Source organism: Monodon monoceros, unplaced genomic scaffold (assembly GCF_005190385.1).
Source record: "Monodon monoceros isolate NGI ecotype Baffin Bay Population unplaced genomic scaffold, NGI_Narwhal_1 Super_Scaffold_5, whole genome shotgun sequence".
In the NCBI taxonomy this organism is placed as follows: Eukaryota; Metazoa; Chordata; class Mammalia; order Artiodactyla; family Monodontidae; genus Monodon; species Monodon monoceros.
This window is the reverse complement of record NW_021703782.1, coordinates 8,224,963-8,245,742: the sequence shown is the minus strand read 5'-3', so window position 1 is coordinate 8,245,742 and position 20,780 is coordinate 8,224,963. Positions and strand designations below refer to the sequence as shown.

The window sequence follows — 20,780 nt, the reverse complement described above, 5'->3', positions numbered from 1 at the left end:
AAGTGGCCAGATAGCAGTGTGGTCCCTCAGCCAGAAGTGAAGAATGGAATCCTTTCACCCCGCCTGTGGTTGCACTCAACCTCTATGGACCTCAAGTCAAGGGAGGACCTAGACGGTCCCTTACAGTTCTAAAACCCTACAACTTGCTCAAAGTCGCACTGAGGGTTAAGTGACAGAACTGGGACTTGCACCTAAGACTTCCGGCTTTTAAAACAATCAATACTCACTGAACTGTGCCAAGCCCCCTTCTAATAAATAGAACAACTGTTATCATTCCAACCCAATCCTGGATGCTTTGAGCTTGTGATCAGTGTCTCAAGAATCCTAACTACTAGCCAAACAAAAGCATTTCTATCATTGACCATGGATTTCATCATTGCCCCGTGAGAGACTCTGCTGGTCACAGACTGAAAGTGGTAAAGAAAACATCGTATCATGCAAGGGAGCCACTGAAATGTAGCCAACTTATGGCACTGTCCCTCCAGCGTGAAAGGGAAGTAAAGGACATACAAGTCATAAATCCCATCACATAGAGTCCAAGGAACTCCCTCCCCAGGAGCACACGGAACAACTTCAGGAATAAGCTCAGGGAGTGGACAATGCCTGGGTCACCTGGACTGGTGAAACAAACCTCTGAGACTTCACGCAGTGTGTTCCTCACGCACCAAAGACAATTCCCTCAGAACTTCTTGCTCCACGTACAAGGGTAAACTTCACTATGAAAACAACTTTCACTCGTGGAACACCAATCTAATTTGGATATTCCAGGCTTGGAAGAGCTTTGCATTCCATTCCTAAGTCTGATGATAAAACCACCATTTTTTGAACTTGCTCCCATTCTGGGACTGCAGTCCCTTTGCCAGAACCCAAATGATGACAAAAACCTATGAGTTACCCTACATTCCTAAATCTTCCTTCCTGCTTGCTACTCCCAGATCTAGATTTCCCAAGCAGGCACGAGTAGACAGAGGACAGTGGGCCCAGGAGGAACCAAGGACTCTACTGTTTCCACGCCTCAACTCTGTCCCACACAATCAAGAAGATGAACCATAAGTAAGGAACATAGCAGACCTCTAGGTATGGGGGGGAGGAAGTGCTCACAGAACAGGGGAATTACATTCTGCAAAAGAATCAAAATATCTATTCTCTTGTGGCAGGCATCTTTCATCCACCTTTATTCCCTCTCACCTCCAGCTTCCATCCTTGATTTCTATTAATATTAACACAGATGACAAGAAAACTTATTGAAAGGATTTAAGGGAGGAGCAAACTAGGACACATTATGACAAAAACTGGGAACTAACAACTTTGCACTTGAAGAATGACCATGACATTGTGAACGCACCACATGAAATAACTGAACCATTCTTTGAGCAGAGCTAAATAAATGTTAAAGAATATTATAATCAGTAGGTTCCCCAACAAATTTTGTATTATGAAAACTTTCAGATCTCTACAAAAATTGGTGAACTCTCAATATTCTTATCAACAGTTAGCGAGGTTCTGCCACATCATTACATCATTCCTTTGTTCTTTGCTAATGTAATTTTAAAGCAGTAACCAGAAACTTAACAATGCTTATATGTACTTTTCAATTAAGAAGCAGGAAAATTAACCTGCAATTAAAACAATACATTTGGATTCCCATGAGTATTAAAAAAGTTCAATCTGTCTAACCCACAGTTACCTAGCTTCTTAGTGAGCAACTATTAAAGATACTGGGCCAGGGCCTGTGAATGGACACAAGTCACGGCCACCATCTAAGGTAGAAGAGTCAGACAGACACTATTAGAAGGGTAATGAAGAGGTAGCACACTGAGGCAGCACACATGGAGAGCAAATTCAGACGGATGCAGAGGTGGGTGAAGCAAGAGGCTGCGGAGAGGAACCCCTTCATGAAGGTGTAACTATGACGCAGGCCCCCCCGAGAGCAGGGACTCCTGTCTGCTTCGTTACTGCTGCATCCCTAGAGCCAAGAACAGTGCCTGGCACAGAGGCATTTAGCAAAACTCTGCTGAAGCCGTCAATGAGCCAGGACTTTAATTCCAGTGGCTGCTCAGCAGAACAACTATGTGTGCCTCCTCTTCCTTCCTCAGTGGTGGGAAGCAGGACTTGAACTGCACTGGAAGGACTCGGACAGGCAGAGTGGACCAGGCGAGGGCAATGGAAGAAGAGGCAGTGATGTGGGGAAACAAAGATGTAGGACAAAGGCTGCCTGGGGCTGGCTGGGACCGTCCTGGGGGAGATCTGCAGCGTGGGGCAACAGGCGTTAGCACTGGGAAGACAGAGCAGGGCAACGTGGTGGAGGGTCTGGGGTGCGGGTGTTTAAGGGCGTGCGTGTGTGTGTGTGTGTGTGTGTGTGTGTGTGTGTGTGTGAGATGTTGGCGATGACTGAGCAGGACAGTAACACTACAAGAGAGAGATTCTGAGGAAACTGATGATAATAGGACACGCTGAAAAAAGGAAAAATTGAGGTCAGGGAGACCAGTTCCGAGAGAAATTCAGGGGTAATAACGATCAGGACATCGGTAAACATGGAAAAGCAGGATGAATGCGGTAGGTATGTTAAACATACAAAATCAACAAGAGCTGGTGATGGTCTGAAGGGATATGAAGGTAAAAGGAAAGAAAGAAATCAAATATCATACTCAAGTCCACTATTCAACTATGCAGGGTAAATAAGATGCACAATGATGAAAAAGATGCTTCGCGCTCTTACGTTTTTCCCTGCGACTTCGGGTATGTGTTTCATTCACTCATCGTCATTCTCACCTGGAGTGACCCCGCTGATGCCTCAATCTAAAACTCAGGACCAGAGAAGTTAAAGGCTTGGCTCAGAGTCACAAGTGTCACTGCCAAGAGAGATCTAAGACTAAAGAGGAGATACTCCTGTCACTCAGTTCGTGACTCTTTCCACTTCAACATCATACTAGTTTCCACTCATCTTTCCCAATAGAGCAACTGTAATTCTAAGAAAGGCACACCTGCAGCAGGTGAGGCCCATCTCTTCTGGTAGAACACCTTGCACTCTTTCTGTGGGAGAGGAAAATGGGAGCCAGCAGCAGACACGTGACCCATGGCTTCCTGCTGCCTACAGGAATCAGCCCAAATGGCTTCCACGCCAGGCTCGCAGCAACAACAGTGCACTTCTGCATGCTCAGAGTACCTTCTGCAATCCACTCACACATTTCTATGGGCTGAATTAGGAACTGCATGCTTCCATGACACACTGTAGACAACTGAGGCGTGCAGCGAATGACTTGCACTTAAATTCACAGGAAGAACAAATATTAGAGCTGAAGGAAAGGAGGGTAACGACAAATACACAACCTCCTTCACTTCAAAGCGGGGGCTTCTGCAGTCTCATCAGGCTCACGTTCTAATGGCCTGAGTAGGAGACACTCATGAGGATGAGGATGAGGATGAGGGAGTGGAGAAAGAAGAGGAGGGAGGGGAGGCCCACAGGAGAGGCCTGGGGCAATCTAAATTTTAGATTATTTCCAGACGCCTCACATAAGGAAGTAAATCTGAATAGCAAATAGAGTAAGCTTTTGTTTTTTGTTTTAAAATTGGAATAAAACTAGGGTCAGGATTTGAAAACAACGCCCCTGCCCAAGTCTTTTGAGACAGAACAGTTTACAATTTGGAACTGATGGATGAGAAAAAAGGGTTGTTAAATTTTGAACAAATTTTCCTTTTGCTGTGAAAGGCTTGGATCTTAGTGTTTCTAACCTTCTTTCCTTTAGTAACTATTAGCTGAATATCCCTATCCTCTTATGGAATGGGGAATAGAGATTTTTCCCTCTAAAATAAAAATGTGTGAGGAGACAAAAGGTTTAATCTTTGGTAAGACTCAACTTGCAAGGCTCTGCTACACAGAAGCTCCGCTAGGTTGCAGCTGGACGGCAGGGTGAGACGGCCGCCCAAGAAGAGGGAGGCCAGAGCACATATGCAATGACCTCCACCCATGTTCCCCAAGCAAGAGTGCCTTCTAGAGAAACTGAATCCACTGAAGAAAAGACCTGCAAAAATTCTGACATCTGGGGGTTCCCCAAGGAAAAAGCCAAGTTGCCATGACCACTCCACACAGCACAACTCACCAGCTGAGCGGTGCTGCCTGAGCAGCTCTCAACATTTGCTCACTGACTCTGAAATCAGCGCAGACAGCAAAGGAACCTCAGGCTGTGGGGAAATGCTCCAGCAGGAGAGAAACAAACCAAAACCAAAAGAGAAAAGGAGCTCGGGGGAAAAAGAAAAACCACCTGTAAATCTCATAACATAATGCGTTCAGAGACAAGGGAATATATTATATTCATGAAACAAGAACAAGATGCTATTTAAAAATAAGGGGACAGTCAGATGATGAAAAATAGCTCTGGGAAATTAAAAATATGAGCATAAAACTTAAAATTTTAATAGAAATGTTGGAAGATAACATTAAGAAAATCTCCCCAAAAGTAGAAAAATATAGAAAAACAGGAGACAAAAGATAAGAAAAATCTGAGGAATAACCCAAGATGTCCACCACATAACTAATGATTCCAGAAAAAACAAAGGGGAAAAAGTAATCAAAGAATCAATAAAAGGTAATTTTCTAGAACTGATAGAACATGAAACTTCACATTGGGAGGCCTATCAAGTGTGTCTGGTGACTAAAAATATCCAACAACTCACATTTCCACAAGATTTTATAAATCCCAGGATAAGAAGATCCTGTTTTCTCTGGATATATGAGATCCATATATCATATACATGGAAACAGATATATGTCATGGATAGAAATAAGAACAGCGAGAAAACAGATATATGTCATGGATAGAAATAAGATATATGTCATGGATAGAAATAAGAGAAAACAGAAAACAGATATATGTCATGGATAGAAATAAGAACAGCCCCAACGGATATCAGAAGACACTAGAGCAATGCCTTCAAAATTCTGAAAGAAAATGATTTTCAGTCCAGAATTGTATACCCACACAATCTTCCATGGCATTATGACAGAGATTTTCAGAACTGCATGCCTTCCCAGAAAGCTGCTGGAAGATGAGTGAGGAGACAGACGCAGGATGCAAGACAGAGGAGGTAACAGGAGCAAAGTGGAGGGGAATGTCTAGGATGACAGCGCAGAGCAAACCCAACAAGCAGTCCAGAGTGAGCGGGCAGAAAGGGTCCGAGGAGGGCGGTCTCCTGGGGAAAAGACTGAGCTGACAGATTATCAGACACGTGTGACACTGCAGAAAGTTTTATATGACATGGCTAGTAGAGGGCACGGGGAAAATTACATGGTTACGCCTTTCATTCCCCACCAGAAAACAACACAAAATTGTAAAAGGAAATATAGTTATGGTACACTACTTGGCTTAGCAGTGAACAGTATTTACATAGTCATAAAAATATAAACACCAAACACTAAAATAACTAATAAGGATAATACATCAGTATTTTGAATGGTAAAAGGCCTAAATCCTAACCTACCAAAATAAAAGTCCAGGTAATGTTAGACTAACACATCAAGAAAGTCAATGCAAGATATGTGCTTTAAATATGAAGATAAATACCGTGAGATAATTGCCCTATAAATACCACACAAGATACCATGTAAGAAATGAAGGTGCTGTAGGAAGCAGGCTTAGGAGGTAAGGAGGCAAGGGGTAGAAAAGATGAATGCTGCTTTTCGTGATGTTTAGGGCAGCTTAATTTTTTAAATCTATGTACATATATTACTTTGATTAAAAAAATAACAATGAATATTTAATGAGTAATCACGCTGTGCTGGAACTGTTCCAAATGCTTTATAGATGATATCACTTAATTTTCACAATTCTATTAGGTGAAACTATTATTATCTCCGTTTTAAAGATGAGGAAATTAAAGCACAGAGAGGTTACGTAATCTGCCCAGTGTCTCACTGCTAGCAACTGATGGAACCAGGATTCAAATTTAGACAGTGTGGACTAAAATCTGAAGATCTTAACTTTGAAGTAAGCCAGGAAAATTTATAATCCATAATTTCGGAAAAAGCTATCTGATTTTCTTTCACCTACTGATAAACCTAGACAATCAAAACCAATCAGACTAACAGACGTGAGTAAGGAGAAGGCATTTATTTTCCCATACCTAAAATCCTATATTTTTCTATCAACAACAACAAAAAACGCAGCCTAAACAGCAAGAGCAGCAGAAAAGGGAAAGTTGGAAAAAACTGCAGTCACACAAACTATAGTTAAAAAATGACTAAGTTTCCTTGATATATGAATTTGTTGGAAAACCATTTATCAACAGCCTGTTTCTCTCCAGCAGAGTCCCTCAAGCCAAGAGCCATGTCATTCCCCTTTGACTGATTAATTAGCCAATCAGGGGACATTTTTCATTGTGAGGCATGATGGTTTATTCCAGCTAATGTTTGGTCTCTAATGGCGACACATTAAAGCCAACTCGGCTATTTTACCCTGTGGAGTGACCAAAAGGAAAGGATAGAAGATAAATCAAAAGAGCTCCCTTCAGTTTCCCTTCAGTCCTTAACAAAACCCCCAAGGAGCAAATGGCTGGAGGAAAGATCCTCTACCAATAAAGAGAAAAAAACAAAGAAAAGAAAGGTGGAAACCCGTTCAAGCCAAGGGGGATCCTTTCCTGTTTCTGAAGAGCAATAATTTATTCTCTGTTGATTAACAGACCACTGATAGAACAGGCACCAAAAAGTCAATATCTAGCTCTTCTTGCTTTTGTCAGAAGCTGTGCTCAATAGAAAACTTAGCTCTGCGATGCTTCTTCCTCACTTGGAACGATTTCACCTGCACTCTGAATTGGACGAGGCTAGCGAGGAACCTGATCGAAGGCGCTATTTATACACCGACCTCACCGCAGTCAGGCAGCTGCCCACTGTGCTCCAAGTTCTCTAAGCTTCTTACCCTTCTCCACGCCCCTGACAGGCACCAAAGCACGGAGAAGCAGACGTTCAAGTATCGGCGGGGTATGAGCTCCTACAGAGGACAGACGTGAGTATTCACGTGCCCAGGAGACAGGAAGCACATCTTAGCCATGCTCAGTACACTGCTGGGCACACTCAGCAAGACGGGCCTAAGCAGCCAGTCTCTGCTGTGCAATTCCACCCGATTACAGACTAGCAGTCTGTGTCAGGTGAGATCACAAACACGTCTCATTTGTCCTGAAGAGGATTTACCACCTCCGCCATCACTGTTACTCTTTTGTGAATCTCGGATTCCTGCTATGGAGAAAAATAAAGCAAAGGAGATGGTACAGGAGTGTCAGGGTTTTTTGTTGTTATTGTTTGTGTTTCCAGCTATAAACAGGGTAAATCAAGGAAGGCCAAGTGAGATGACATTTGCACAAAAACGTGAAGTAGGTAGGGGGCAAACATTCCATGCAGAGGAGCCGCCAAGTACTGAAACTTAAGGCAGGAACACTCCTGAACTACTGGAGGAACAGCAAGGAAGCCAGAGTGACAAGAGCAGAGCAGGCAGGGAGAACCAGAGGTGAGCATGGCAGCGACTGTGAGAGCGCGTGTGAGAGCCGCCAGGTGTGGGTGTGGTCACGCGGGACTTCAGGCCACTGTAAGGACTGGACTTTTTACTCTGAGTGTGACAGGGAAACTTGGGAGGGTTCTGAACAAAGTAGTGACATGATCTCAATCCCATTTTCAAAAGATCACTCAAGCTGCTCTGGGAAAAATACTCTGTAGAAAAGATTCTATGTATTAGATTCTCACAGGTAACTTTTTACATCATGGTCAAGGTGTTTATATGGCCATCTCCTCTAGCAGAGGACCATGAATTCTGCGAAGGAGCCGAGTCCTATTGTCCTGTAGCTTCAGCAATTAGAGTAATGACTGGGACACACTAGGTACTCAATAAATAATTACAGAATGGTTAAATGTTTATAACTTTGAAGTTTTTCCTGGTTTTCCATTAATAAGTACCAAGAAACTATACTTTCTGTGGAAGAGAAGAAAACAGAACTATACATAACCTGTAAGAGAATACCTTTTGTGTCTCGGTAAGTAAAGGTCATACTAGGTACAAAGAATCATGTTGGTTCAAAACTTAATATCCTTGGTAAACTATTTACTATTTTGTCTTAGTTTTCGTATCTTTATGTTGCTTAGATGGATTTCAGTGAAAAGAAAGGATAGGATAATGGCGTCCTGATACCTCTTAAATAGACTGTCTTAAATAGACTGTCCCTCAATTCTCTGGTAAACGTCTGCAAAAGTGAAATTTTCTAGGACCTCTCTAGATAATCTGTACTGTCCACACCCTCTTTAAACGGGAACATTTTTTCTATCTCACTTAATCTCTGAAATTCACATTAAAAATGTTTTCCCTTTCTACTGCTAACGGAAAGAGGCCGATTTGCAGGATGATGACAGAAACAGTCCTGCTGGGTACAGGGGCATAAACTAGATGATCCTAAGGGTCTTTCTGTCCTTGGGATCCATTATCCTTATATAAACAAACAGACTCTAAAGGTACTAAAACACTATAAATCTTTTGGGACTAGCGACGGCACGAAATCCATTTTGAACATTTTGTTAACTTCACTCCCATCCATCTCCATGGATACTCAATAAACGATGACAATAAAAAGCTTCCATTTCAGTTTTCTTTCATTTTTTAAAAGCAATGAGTTCTTTACACTCTAAACAAATGCCTATACCTCTCCCCCAAATTGTACAGGACATCATATTAGAAGGAAGATTACCGCCTTAGTCATTACCTATCTTAAATGTTAATTGAAACAGAACTGATGTGCTAAGAAGTCCTCTCTAATGGCTGTAATGGCAAAATGACAACAAAAGCCTCTCTGCTAGAGAAATTTAAGGGAGGACTCATTGGCAATAAGTGGGTTTAGTCGGTACATTTATAGTAAATGTCAGTCAGCATGTGACTATGTACACTGGATTAAAATGTTCACATTTCTAAGCTTTCAGTGGAAGTTATTACTCACCATCATAACTTTGTGTGTGTTAATTCCAGTGACGACAGTGCTCTTAGCAGCAGCAACTCAGATGCATTGGGCACTTACTATATGCTAGGGACTTTGCTAAGAGCTTTACATGGCTTGTTATTTCATCTTTGCTAGATATGTTATCATCCCCATTTTATGAAGGAAGAAGCTGAGACTCAGAGAGGTTAAATAACTTACCCCAAATCACACAGTCTTCAAACTACTCATGGGCTCAAATATATGTTTATGAAACTCTGAAGTGTCTATTCTCAATACCATATGCCACTTAATGAGCCTAATTTAGAAGAAACCAAAGAAAGAGAACATTTCATTAGATGACATCATTTCCTCCGTCTCTTGGTTAAGATAATTCTACCAGGCTTACCATCAGTGGGTAATCACAGAACCGTAGAATGACGGGTCCTAGAAGAGCCATTTCAGTTATCTAGATAACCCCCACCCGCCCCCCGCCCCCGCCAAAGGAACAGCTTAAAACAAGAACAACCATTTCATTAGCACACTCTTTCTTTGGGCCAGCATTTCGAGGAAAAGCCTGGCTGGCTGGGTCTGCCCGGGGTCTCTAACGTGGCTACTGTCAAAAAGGGATTAGAGCTGGCATAGCAGGGGGCTGGCCAGGCACTTCTTGCTCTTTGTGTAGACTTGGGTACCCGCATCATTCTCCATGTCACGGTCTCCCCATGCAGGCTACTTTGGGCTCTGGGCTTTCTGACAATCTGGGGGCTCATGGCAGCTGGGCTGCTTACATGAAGGCTGAAGGCTTCGAGAGCAAGAATTTTAGCTGACGAAGCCTCAAAGGTCACACAAATCCCCACCACTACACGCAAGTCACAAGCCTGCCCACATGGAAGCAGAGGGGACCAGGCTCCATCTCCTGACGAGAAACCAGCAGGGGTCAATCTAGAAGAGTATGTGGAATGCGAGGCATCACTGAGGCTGCCTTTGGAAAACAGAATCTACTACAAGAACATATAATTCAACACTCTCATTTTATAAATAAGAACATGAAGTTGACAGATAAAATAGGGATATCCACAACAACTGTCTTGACAGGATACCTTCACCTTGACACTCGCCATTTCTAGTAACTCTTTTAAGTCTTGAATCTCCAGGACAACTTGCTATTTTACCTCACTATTAGTTAATTTCGTATTTGAACACATCAAACACTTTTCACATTCATCTCCTGGATAAAGACCATAAGTAGATAAAGTCAAAACTGCCCAAGTACATGAGAATAAGGGAGAGGAATCAGGTAATGCTCTTTCCTTTGTAGTCTAGGAAAATGTAAAACTTCAAGTCAAGTACCTTTTCAAATGTGAGTATTTCATGTGTTCTCCTTCCTCCAGAATCAGAGAACCTTAGACTTGGAAGAGCTCACATGCACGTAGTTCAGACTCTCACCTATTACAGGAATCCCTCCAGGAAATTAACCACGAGGTACATCCTATCCAGCTGGCCAGCTCTGCCGGCCCATGCTGCCTCCCTTCTCTGAGTAGAAATCTTTCTGTGAATTTCATCCATCAGTACTAGTTCCTCATCTGAAGTTTACCAAACAAATCTGTTCCTTTCCTAGAGGACCCCTGAAACCATTCAAAAGTTCGAAGTCAGGATCTCTCTGTAGTCCAGGCAGAATTTCCTAACTGCTCATCTAATTGTTCCTGTGTATAACATGCTTTCCAGATACCTCTGTCCGTAATGCCATGCTCTGAACACATTCTTATAAAATATGGGACCCAGGCCTGAACAGAACAAATACAGTCACCAGTGCAGAAAACACCTCAAACACCTGCTGCTTTCAGCTGCTTCTAAAGCAGCAGCCCAAGCCTGCATTCAGGACAGTTGCCACACTGCATATTTTGGCTTAGGTTAAACTTGTGGTCAGGTTACATGTCCCAGGCTCTAAGGTAATTCTCATTCAACTGCTACCAGATTAGTTCTTTCCAAGGATTAAATGAGACTTTACATATCTTCACAAAATTTCATCTATTTAGTTTTGGCCAAATGTCCCAGCTTAGAGAGATTATTTTGAATCTTGATTCTGTTATCAATGGTCAAAACACTTGGGACTTCCCAGTGGTTAAGACTCCGTGCTCCCACTGCAGGGGGCATGGGTTCGATCCCTAGTCCGGGAACTAAGATCCTGCATGTCATGTGGCGCAGCCAAAAAAAAAAAAAAATACACATGCTGACAAGAATTACTGACGTCATCATTGCTGGCAAAAAACAAACTATATAAATGTATTATTTATATAGTGTTATTTATTAGTATTAATAAATACATTATATTAACAGTTACATTATTAAAACTAATGTTATTTGTTAGTATTATTTATATAGTATTATATATAAATGTATTATTTAGCTTGTTTGTGGGCTTAGTTTAAATTTACCTCTGACTAAAAGGTTCTTCATCATAAGATTACCTTAAGCAAGCACTAGGCTGGAAGGCTGCTCACCTTTTGAAAGGTGATGCAGATCTGGGTGAGGCAGGAGGCAGAGTGACAGAGGTTTGCAGGAAGTGGGGACATTCAAATATAAGAGCCCACATCTGGTAAGCCATTTACAAAACTCAACCCAGTTCACAAATACGGGTTACGAACATGAAAATTCAGAACCAGTGAGAAACAGCCTTCATTTCAAAGGTGTTTCAAGTAAAAAATTTAAAAAAAAAAAGAGAGAGAGAGAGATTTCTTTTCCCAGTGATCTTCCCCTCTGAGTTATTTAGGGTAGTCTATAGAACTAGAAGAAAGACTGTTCTAAAATACCCCATGAATTCAACCACCCAAAAGAGAAGAGTCTGCTTGGAAGTTAGTTTTCAGATTTGACAGTCAGCAAGATATGGGAAAGGGGATTGGTGATGATTAATGAGAAAGGGACACAAACCACAATGAAGTCATGCTTTGGTTCAAAAAGCAAAAGCTATCAGAGGAATGCACGGCAAGTGATCATTAGCTGGGTATCCTGAGAGAACATAAGAAATACATGGTTTCTAATTCAGTCCAGTTATAAAGGTGAAGAAATTGACAATTATTTGGCCCAAAGCCTATGCCAGAAGCGTGTTGTTTAGAGAAACAAAGTAGAAATGCTGGTAACACACTCTCAGTCCTCGCTATGGTTTAGGAGTATTTTCTCTAGTGATAAGGCTGAATCAGGAAACAAGCTGGATAGAGGAAGGAAACTGGGAAGGTGGGGGAGGGAAAAAATGAGAGAAGGGAAAAAAAAAAAGGAGTATCAGGAAGTTCAACGAGATAGGAACTAACAGAATTTGTTTTTCAGTATCTCCAACTTCAACTTGCAACCAAGTGAGAAAAGACACACACACACACACACACACACACACACACACACACACTTGTGCCTCTAACTCCCAGCAGGCACTGGCCAGCACAAGTACCCGCTGCAGGTCTCATGGGGCCCTAGTAATTTCAATTCAACATATTCAATCATTTCCTTGTCTCCGTAGGAAGTGCATACATCTCCAGTTTAGGCGTACTCCAATCCAGAGTTACCGTCTTCCCATGAATATAGTCAGAGTGTAGTCCCTGAAGAGACAGGAAGGCTTTAACTTCTACTGCAATGAAAAACAGTCAAGCCTGTGAAAAACTATTCCAGAGTGAAATGCAATGTTGGAAAACCAATTTCTGGCAAACAGGATTGATTTTTAAAAACATAAACTGGCATAAGCAAACATTCATTCAATAATCCTTCCTCAAAAATCTACTATGGACACTAGTGGATTATGCTTGGCATTGGATTGAAATTAGTTGATGGAATTTTCCTGTTCTCAGAGAAGAGGGAGTTATTTACTGATCAAAACATTTCAAAAAGAAAAAAATACTTCAAATATCAACCGTAAAGCTATACAAGCCATGATTTTTAAGATAACAAGTCTATTTTTTTAAAAACAGAAGTACAATGAAATTTCAATTTACTGAATCCCTACCGTGTGCCAAGCACTGAACAGATCACACACTGGGGACCCAGGAACAAGTACGGCATAAGTCCTCTCTCTTTAAGTAGGTCATTGTCCAGTGTATGTGACAGATGAGAAAGCCCACATGTAAAAATACAGTGGATCAGGCTTCCCTGGTGGCGCAGTGGTTGGGAGTCCGCCTGCCGATGCAGGGGTCGCAGGTTCGTGCCCTGGTCCAGGAGGATCCCACATGCCGCGGAGCGGCTGGGCCTGTGAGCCATGGCCGCTGGGCCTGTGCGTCTGGAGCCTGTGCTCCGCAACGGGAGGGGCGGTGGCAGTGGGAGGCCCGCGTACCGCAAAAAAAAAAAAAAAATACAGTGGATCGATTTCTTCATTAAATGTACAAAGGTCAGAGACAGAATAGAAGGCGTAATTTAAACTTCATAAACGTGTCCTGGACATCTTGAGTTTAGCTTGGGTGGTTGTTTTGTTTTGATGTGAATCTCTTTTGATTTCTACATATTATAAGCAACTCGTACTACCCTCACAAAGAAAATTTTCTTTTTTGGATTGGGAGGAGTTTGTTTTGTTTTGTTTTTATGCATAGTCCTGGATTTAAAGTTTCTTTAGGGTTCAAGGACTCCTGTGAAAATCAGATGAAAGCACTGGACTTTATATATCCAAACACACATGCAGACAGACCCACACACAAATTCTTTATGCAATTTAAAAGAGTTCACCAACCTCCCCGTAATGAGTGTACCCCAAGACACTGCCCAAGGAGCTCTCCCATGCTGACACATTACAGATGGCAAACCTGCCACATTATGATACACCCTATATTTATATATCACTTTACGGTTTGATATACTTCCAGAATTACTAAAGTAAATGACTTAACCGATAACCTTGGGCTTTAGAGACATCAAATGATCTGATTCTACAAGGCGTTCTCGAAAGACCTGTGAGACAGAAGACATAAAATCTAGCATGGAAAAGTGCAGGAGGCAGGTCACTGAAACTACAATCAGCCCTTAAAAACCTGGGTATTGATCATCACTGATACGAGCAGACTCAGCATCAGACCGTGAGAGATCCAATGATCCATATACATGATATTCTATTTCAGATCAGACAATTCAATTAGCAACAGTGATTGCTGGGGGGAGGAACTGTGGTGGAGGGAGTGTGACTATAAATGGGGCCAGCATGAGGGAGACGTTCGTGGTGAGGGAACAGTTCTGCCTCTGAATTCGACAGTGGTTACAGGATCCACAAACGTGATGACATGGCACAGAACTACACACAGATCGCACCAACATCAGTTTCCTAGTTTTCATCTTGTATGATAGTTAATTAATAAGATGTAACCCCTCTGTACTATCTTTGCAACTTCCTGTGAATCTATAATTATTTCAAAATTAAAAGTTTTAAAAAAACAAAAAGCAAAAAAACCTCATGACGTATTAATTAAGGGCTGCTAATGTTTTGCGGATATATGTGTGTGTATGTGTATGTGTATTTAGATCATTCAGTTCATTTGAGAGACCAGAAAATACACAAGTAACATGGTACCTATGCTCCAGGAACTCAAGCTAGCTTGTTCTTAATTCAGCCTGCCTACAGCTCCAATGACAAAGTAAAATGTTCCCAAAGCTGGCCCAGGCATTTGGTAATATGCTTCCAAACCCCTAACAGTTCAACTCTGATTGAAGGCAAGGTAGTGACGTTTTGAAACTTAAACTATTATTTTCAGCAAAATGAGAATCATTTTTCCACAAAGTTCTGTTAAAATATTAACTATTTATGTCTCTGGCAAAATCTCAAATAAAATTTCTACATCATAACTAGATCATTAAAATGCAGATTTTTTTTTTTTTTTTAACACAACAAAAGTTAATTAACATTGGCAGTAGTGTGGTACAGGGGAAAGAGCACTGACTTTGGAGTCAGAGGGACGTGGATTTCAATCCCATCTGTGCCACTTCGGAGCCTGGTAACAGACCTTTCCGAGCCTCTGCAAAAAGTCGATAATGATGCCTACTTCATAAGACAGTTATGAGGATTAAATAGAGAAATAAGCGTCTAGCACAGTGCCTGGCACACAAATGCTTAATAAAGCTGTAATTTCTATTATCGTAACAGCCAGCGGTTGTAGAAATCAGCGGGCTGGGCTTAATGTGAGAGGTATGATGCTCCCCAAGCCTGATGTGGACAACGCCCAAGGTTCTTTAAACCTAGATGCAAAGACAGGATCAGTATCAGCACCTTATCCAAAGCACCCAGAGAGGTACTACCGCTTTAACATTTCATACCACCATGGTTTCTGAGACTCCAGAATCTGACCTCCAGCAGCGCCTTGGCCTCGGTAATGCCAAAGATTGACTTGAGGCCAATGTTGCTATGGGGGTCAAGGGAGTAAAACAAAGCAATATTCCTTCCAGCTGAACACTGGAGCCAAAAGAGGTTGTGTTTTCAAACAGATCTGATCAAAGGACTCCAGCCCTCAGCTAGAAGGGCTGTTGTAATTAACTTGGTTAAGGTTTCTTAGCAACGGTTTACTTAGCAACAACGAAGGTACAGGTATGCCTCAATGAAAGCGAACTCAATATATGAAAATCCATATGTGTGTAAAAGACAAATTTAAAAGTGACTGCTTTACAGACAGGTGTTTTATTTGGTGCCTAAAAAATGTGATTAGATTTAAGTACATATACACATGCAGGTGTGTGTCAAATGTAAAATACTGCAGAGATAAAAGAAACGAAATTGAGTTATTTGTAGTGAGGTGGATGGACCTACAGTCTATCTTACAGAGTGAAGTCAGAAAGAAAAAACAAATACTGTATGCTAACACATATATATGGAATCTAAAAAAAAAAAGGTCACGAAGAACCTAGGGGCAGGACGGGAATAAAGACACAGACCTACTAGAGAATGGACTTGAGGATATGGGGAGGGGGAAGGGTAAACTGGGACGAAGCGAGAGAGTGGCATGGACATATATGCACTACCGAACGTAAAATAGACAGCTAGTGGGAAGCAGCCGCATAGCACAGGGAGATCAGCTGGGTGCTTTGTGATCACCTAGAGGGGTGGGATAGGGAGGGTGGGAGGGAGGGAGACGAAAGAGGGAAGAGATATGGAGATATATGTATACGTATAGCTGATTCACTTTGTTATACAGCAGAAACTAACACACCATTGTAAGGCAATTATACTCCAATAGAGATGTTAAAAAAAAAACAAAACACTGCAGAGGCCCCATGCGCTCCCTGCGGCACATGCGGCAGTGCCACCAGCGGCAGCGGCATCGCCCGGGAGCTCCTCAGAAATGCAGAATCTCAGGTCCCACCCAGCCCTTGTGAAACAGAACCCACAGCTTAACAAAAGTCCCAGAGGATTTGTGTACACATGAGGATTGAGAAGCCCTGCTCTAGGCAATAGTCCTGACACTACAGCCAAGGCTCCACCTGCAGAGTTACCCGTCAGGGCCTCTACTAGTGGTTCTCAAGCCTTACTCCTCATTACATGGCAGAATAAACACCTGAATCATCTGGGTAGGATATCTTTTCTTTTAATTAAAAAAAAAACAAAACAAAAGGGCTCTCTCTTTTTTTTACGTGCTGATGCCCAAACCCTAACCCAGACTTTGGATTTCATTGATCTGGGGTGGGACCCTGACAAGAGCAGTTTTTGTAAAGCTCCTCAGCCCATTCTTGTGCAACCGTGGTGGAGAAGCACGGCTCTAGAGCAGGAGCTGCACCTTGATAGAACACAGCCTCTCCACCAAGCAGGATCTTAAATGCATCAGCAGAATGAGAGATTACGATGTGCCTGGATATCATTCTTGCACAAAACACAGAATTATATCAAGGTTGGTCTTCTCCACACCAAGTGTACCAAAATAGATTTTCCCTGGGCTAGTACTAGGGAACTGTTTCTGGAACTCCTCAAATACAGGGGAACGGCTCGCTTTAACCAGATCATAAACGACTACACCGCCAAAAAGTCAAGTACCGCGCAGTGCTGAAAAACCTTATGGCATCCCACACCAGTAAGCCCTCAAATAGATAGCGATCAGAGGATGAGAAACCTCTCATCTCCTATAACAAAAAGCTTTCCTGTGCTTACCACATAAATTCTTTTAAAGTTCTACCAGAAGCCCATAAATAATATTTCCTTCCCCGATCTGTTCAACTGTACAATTTCAAAGAGGATGCTGGAGAGAGAGGACGCAGGCTGGGGGCAATGAAGGCTGGCAGCAGGGAGAATCAAGTAATCCAAGGCAAGGATTCAGAAAAGCCGGTGCAGTGGGAATGCACGACTGGGAGAGCTGGGACAGAAAGACAGTCCCCGGGGACCCAGGGAGGGGCGTGGCGCTGAGGTCAAGGCGCAGGGTGTGGCCAGGCGGGGTTGTTAGGGCAGAGCAGAGGCTCAGAGAGCATCCCTGAGGGTACTGAGGACGCTGGAAGGAGGGGAAAACTGAGATAAGCCAGGGGCGGAAGTCCTTGGTGAACCAGGCAGAGGGCCTAATCCACATCCCACAGGAACCAGGGAGGGGCGGAGCAGAGGTGTGACCAGAAGCTGGGTTGTCTGATGACCCTGGCTCTTTTCAACAGCCTCCTGTGAATGAAGCATCCAGTGCAGCCTGAACTCGGGACGCTCCCTCCCTAATGACCCACCTGCCTGGACTTAACTCAGCAGAGCTGCAGGAAGTGCCGCTCAGCAGGCCCCGGGGCCCAGGCCTCCCTCCTCTGTCCTCATGGCTACACATGCGGGGGCAGAAAAGTGCTGAAAGACTAGGAGTTTGGTCCTAACCTACAAAGGAAGTCACCAAACAAAATTTCCAATAACTGGTAATTCTGAAGTCTTTGAAAATTATATTAAGTAACAAATAGCTACCATCCTGGAAAATTTTCTGACAGTCTGGAGAAATGTCAGAAATAAATGAAACACGTCTTTTTTGCTCTGTAATCATCAGGGCCTTGACTAGGAACCAATAAAGGAACGTGAGTATGACTCATCAGATTAGCTGAGTGACAGTTACCATAGCTAGTGAGAGCAACCATATAGTTCAGATTTTCATAGATATCAATAAGATCAATTTTAAATATTTTTATCCCATTATCTCCAGAAATGCATATTCTAAGAATCCTAATATTTTGATATGCAAACGACATCCAGGGCTGTCTCTTACAGTTGGAAATGGCACAAAGAACTTTGTGCTGTATTACAGAGCCCAATTTAATAGTTAGGATCATGAATTATGGATGCACCCCATTCAGGGTGCAGTTTAGTCACTCGATTCTTGTCTTCTAGTTTTGAAACAAACAATATTGTACAATGGAGGAAATACCACATCTAAATCCCTTCCAGATTCTCCATGCCGATCCAACACTGTCTCAAAATGCTTTTCAAGTGGAAGAGCCCAGGACTGAGCGTGAGTCTGACGGTCTTCCCCATAGCCATGCTCCAGAGAGAGCTACGCAGTCTGAGCAAAGCGAGCAAAATGGCTGCCTGCAGCGAGCGCCTCCCTCTCTCGTGCAGCCGGGAGATGCTGGCCCCTTTGAATCCATCAGCAACAGGCGTTCTTCCCGGAGGTTAGTCTAGTCCTCACACCAGGAGGGAAAAAAGCCCAGAGAACACACATTCTTTTTAAAGTTCCTTATAATACATATCATCTATCAAGTATTACTATTCAGAGGACACCATTTAGCCTTTGTATGAAGCCTCTAGAAGGTTTTTTTGGTAACTTTGCCTGGAAAGTACTATGAGCAATAAATATACATAGTTCTATACACAGTTGAGAAATCAATCGTATGTGGTTTAATACCTCGGGAGTCTTCTTATTCTGTCTTTTCCCAAAAATGCAGTCAAGATCTGTTTGGCTCCGAGACGAGAGATCCTTCCCTAGAAAAACATGACGCCTTCAGTAATATATTCTTTCTAAAATAAGGAATACAAATATAAACCGTGAAACTCCTGAAAGCAAGATGGGTTTTGGAAAAGAAATAAACAATTTTGTAAACTACTGACCTTCTGTTTCCCCTTCACAGATTACTGCAATTAAATAAATTTAAAAATCACTTAAAAATCAAATAAGTGAACCAGAACCCTTGACTTTCTCTTAATGTTAGAAACTGCCCTGAGCATGGAGATCGAGAGGAAAGCTCAATTCTACAGCAGCTCTACTACTGGTATACCTTCAAGGTATGATTTCTGGACCTCTGGGCTCCCCACTTAGAAAATAGATCCTGTTTACTTCAAGGAGACATGAGCTACTTGCTTAGGATTATGAAATGCGGGATAAAAAAAATGCTGCTAAGAAATGTAGCTCCAAAACCCCACATGAGCACAGGAATGAGAACATACTGCATCTGACACATAGAAGCTCAATAATTAATTGAATGAACGAAATTTTTTTAATAAATGCAAATAAAATTCATTGCATTAGGGTGAAAGGGTTTCAGATTTTTCTCTTTAAATTTTTTCACTGTAATAGCTATATCATTTTTAAATAAAAGGATACATAATAAGAGTCGGAAATTAAATGGCTTCTGGCAAAAACAGTGTCCAAAGGATCCTTGATTCTTATTAAAAACCCTAAACTCTTTAACTTAATTTCAAACCCACAAACCAACTAATTTAAAATTCACTTCTACGGAATTTCCACTTCTACCAATAATACCCTGTGAGCAGTGGACCAAATCTAGTCCCATTTGTCAACTTCACAGTAAATGTATTCTAAAATGTAACTACTACATATAAAGTCTTGAGGCTCCGGGGGAGTGAGGCTCTGGGTTAGACACCAGAGTCTTTGTTCTGCGTTGGAAGCCTGAGCTCCACTGTCACAGACCCACTTATCTTCTTGGTTTCCTGCAGCAAACTGACTTGGCAAAGTACCGTCATGACCCAGAAGGGTTCTAGTTCACTGACTATCACTGGGGCATTCAAATATGATATTGCTCAGTGACTCCATGAAATTAAAAAAAACAAACACCCTTCGATTTAATACAAAACCAGGCGCCAAAACCAGTTTCCTAGGCTGCAGTACCAGACTCATGGGTCCTGTCAGTGCAACCTGTTCCTGCCAGGAGGACAGGCTCGTGCGTGGCTCTGTGCTGCTCTCGCCTCTCTTCCTGAGCTGGAAATAAATGAAGCTTCCTGGTTCTACCTGGTTATTACGTAGAACCCAGACAGAAGACCCCAAAGGAAAGCTACTCGAGAGCAAAATGAAGCCTATCCCAGATGGGAACTCAGAAAATGAACCAGAAAAGTAGGGAATAAAACTGGTGGGGAGAAGTGGACAACGTTCATGAAGTCTGAGATCTATTCCAAGCTTTGCCCTCAGCAGAACCCATTCTGCACGGCAGAGCACATTCGGGTGGCAGTTTCTAGTTCAGAAAAAGGAGTTGTACTGAGTTCAAAATACGTGGCAGCCACCCATCCCTAAGCTAGCTCCTGAAATGGAAGAGATACCCTAAAAGAAATGCAAATGACAATCTCTTTTACAGCAACTGAACTAAAAGGAATGCTGCAGGGGTTAAGGAAGGGAGGGTACATGCAAGATGACAATTCTAAAACAGGATGTCAAAATATGAACACGCAGTGATGAAAAACAAATCTAGAATCAAAGGGAAAGCTGTCAAGCTAGTAGAGAATGTACCAATGAAGGCGCAAGTGTTTCTAAAGTTTTGGTGATGGGTCCTCGTATCAGAAATGTCTACCCTTTAGCAAAGTTCACTTAAGTAAATATAGAAACCAGGATTGTTACAGGCCTTGCTCTGGATTTGATCTGGAAAACAAAACACAGAGAAGAATTAACAGAGACCAATGGAAAGGAACTTAAAGGTAGATAAAACTGTGAAGATGGAAG

At 42.3% G+C, this 20,780-nt stretch overlaps 1 protein-coding gene across 1 annotated transcript in view; it reads right to left on the bottom strand.

Moving 5' to 3' along the window:
- Positions 1 to 20,780, bottom strand: part of PINX1 (PIN2 (TERF1) interacting telomerase inhibitor 1) — an 82,238-nt gene that overhangs the window by 39,845 nt on the left and 21,613 nt on the right. Inside the window, exon 6 of the mRNA XM_029203697.1 lies at positions 18,738 to 18,814. Within this exon, the coding sequence (XP_029059530.1) occupies positions 18,738 to 18,814 (77 nt within the window). The remainder of the gene's footprint in view (positions 1 to 18,737; positions 18,815 to 20,780) is intronic.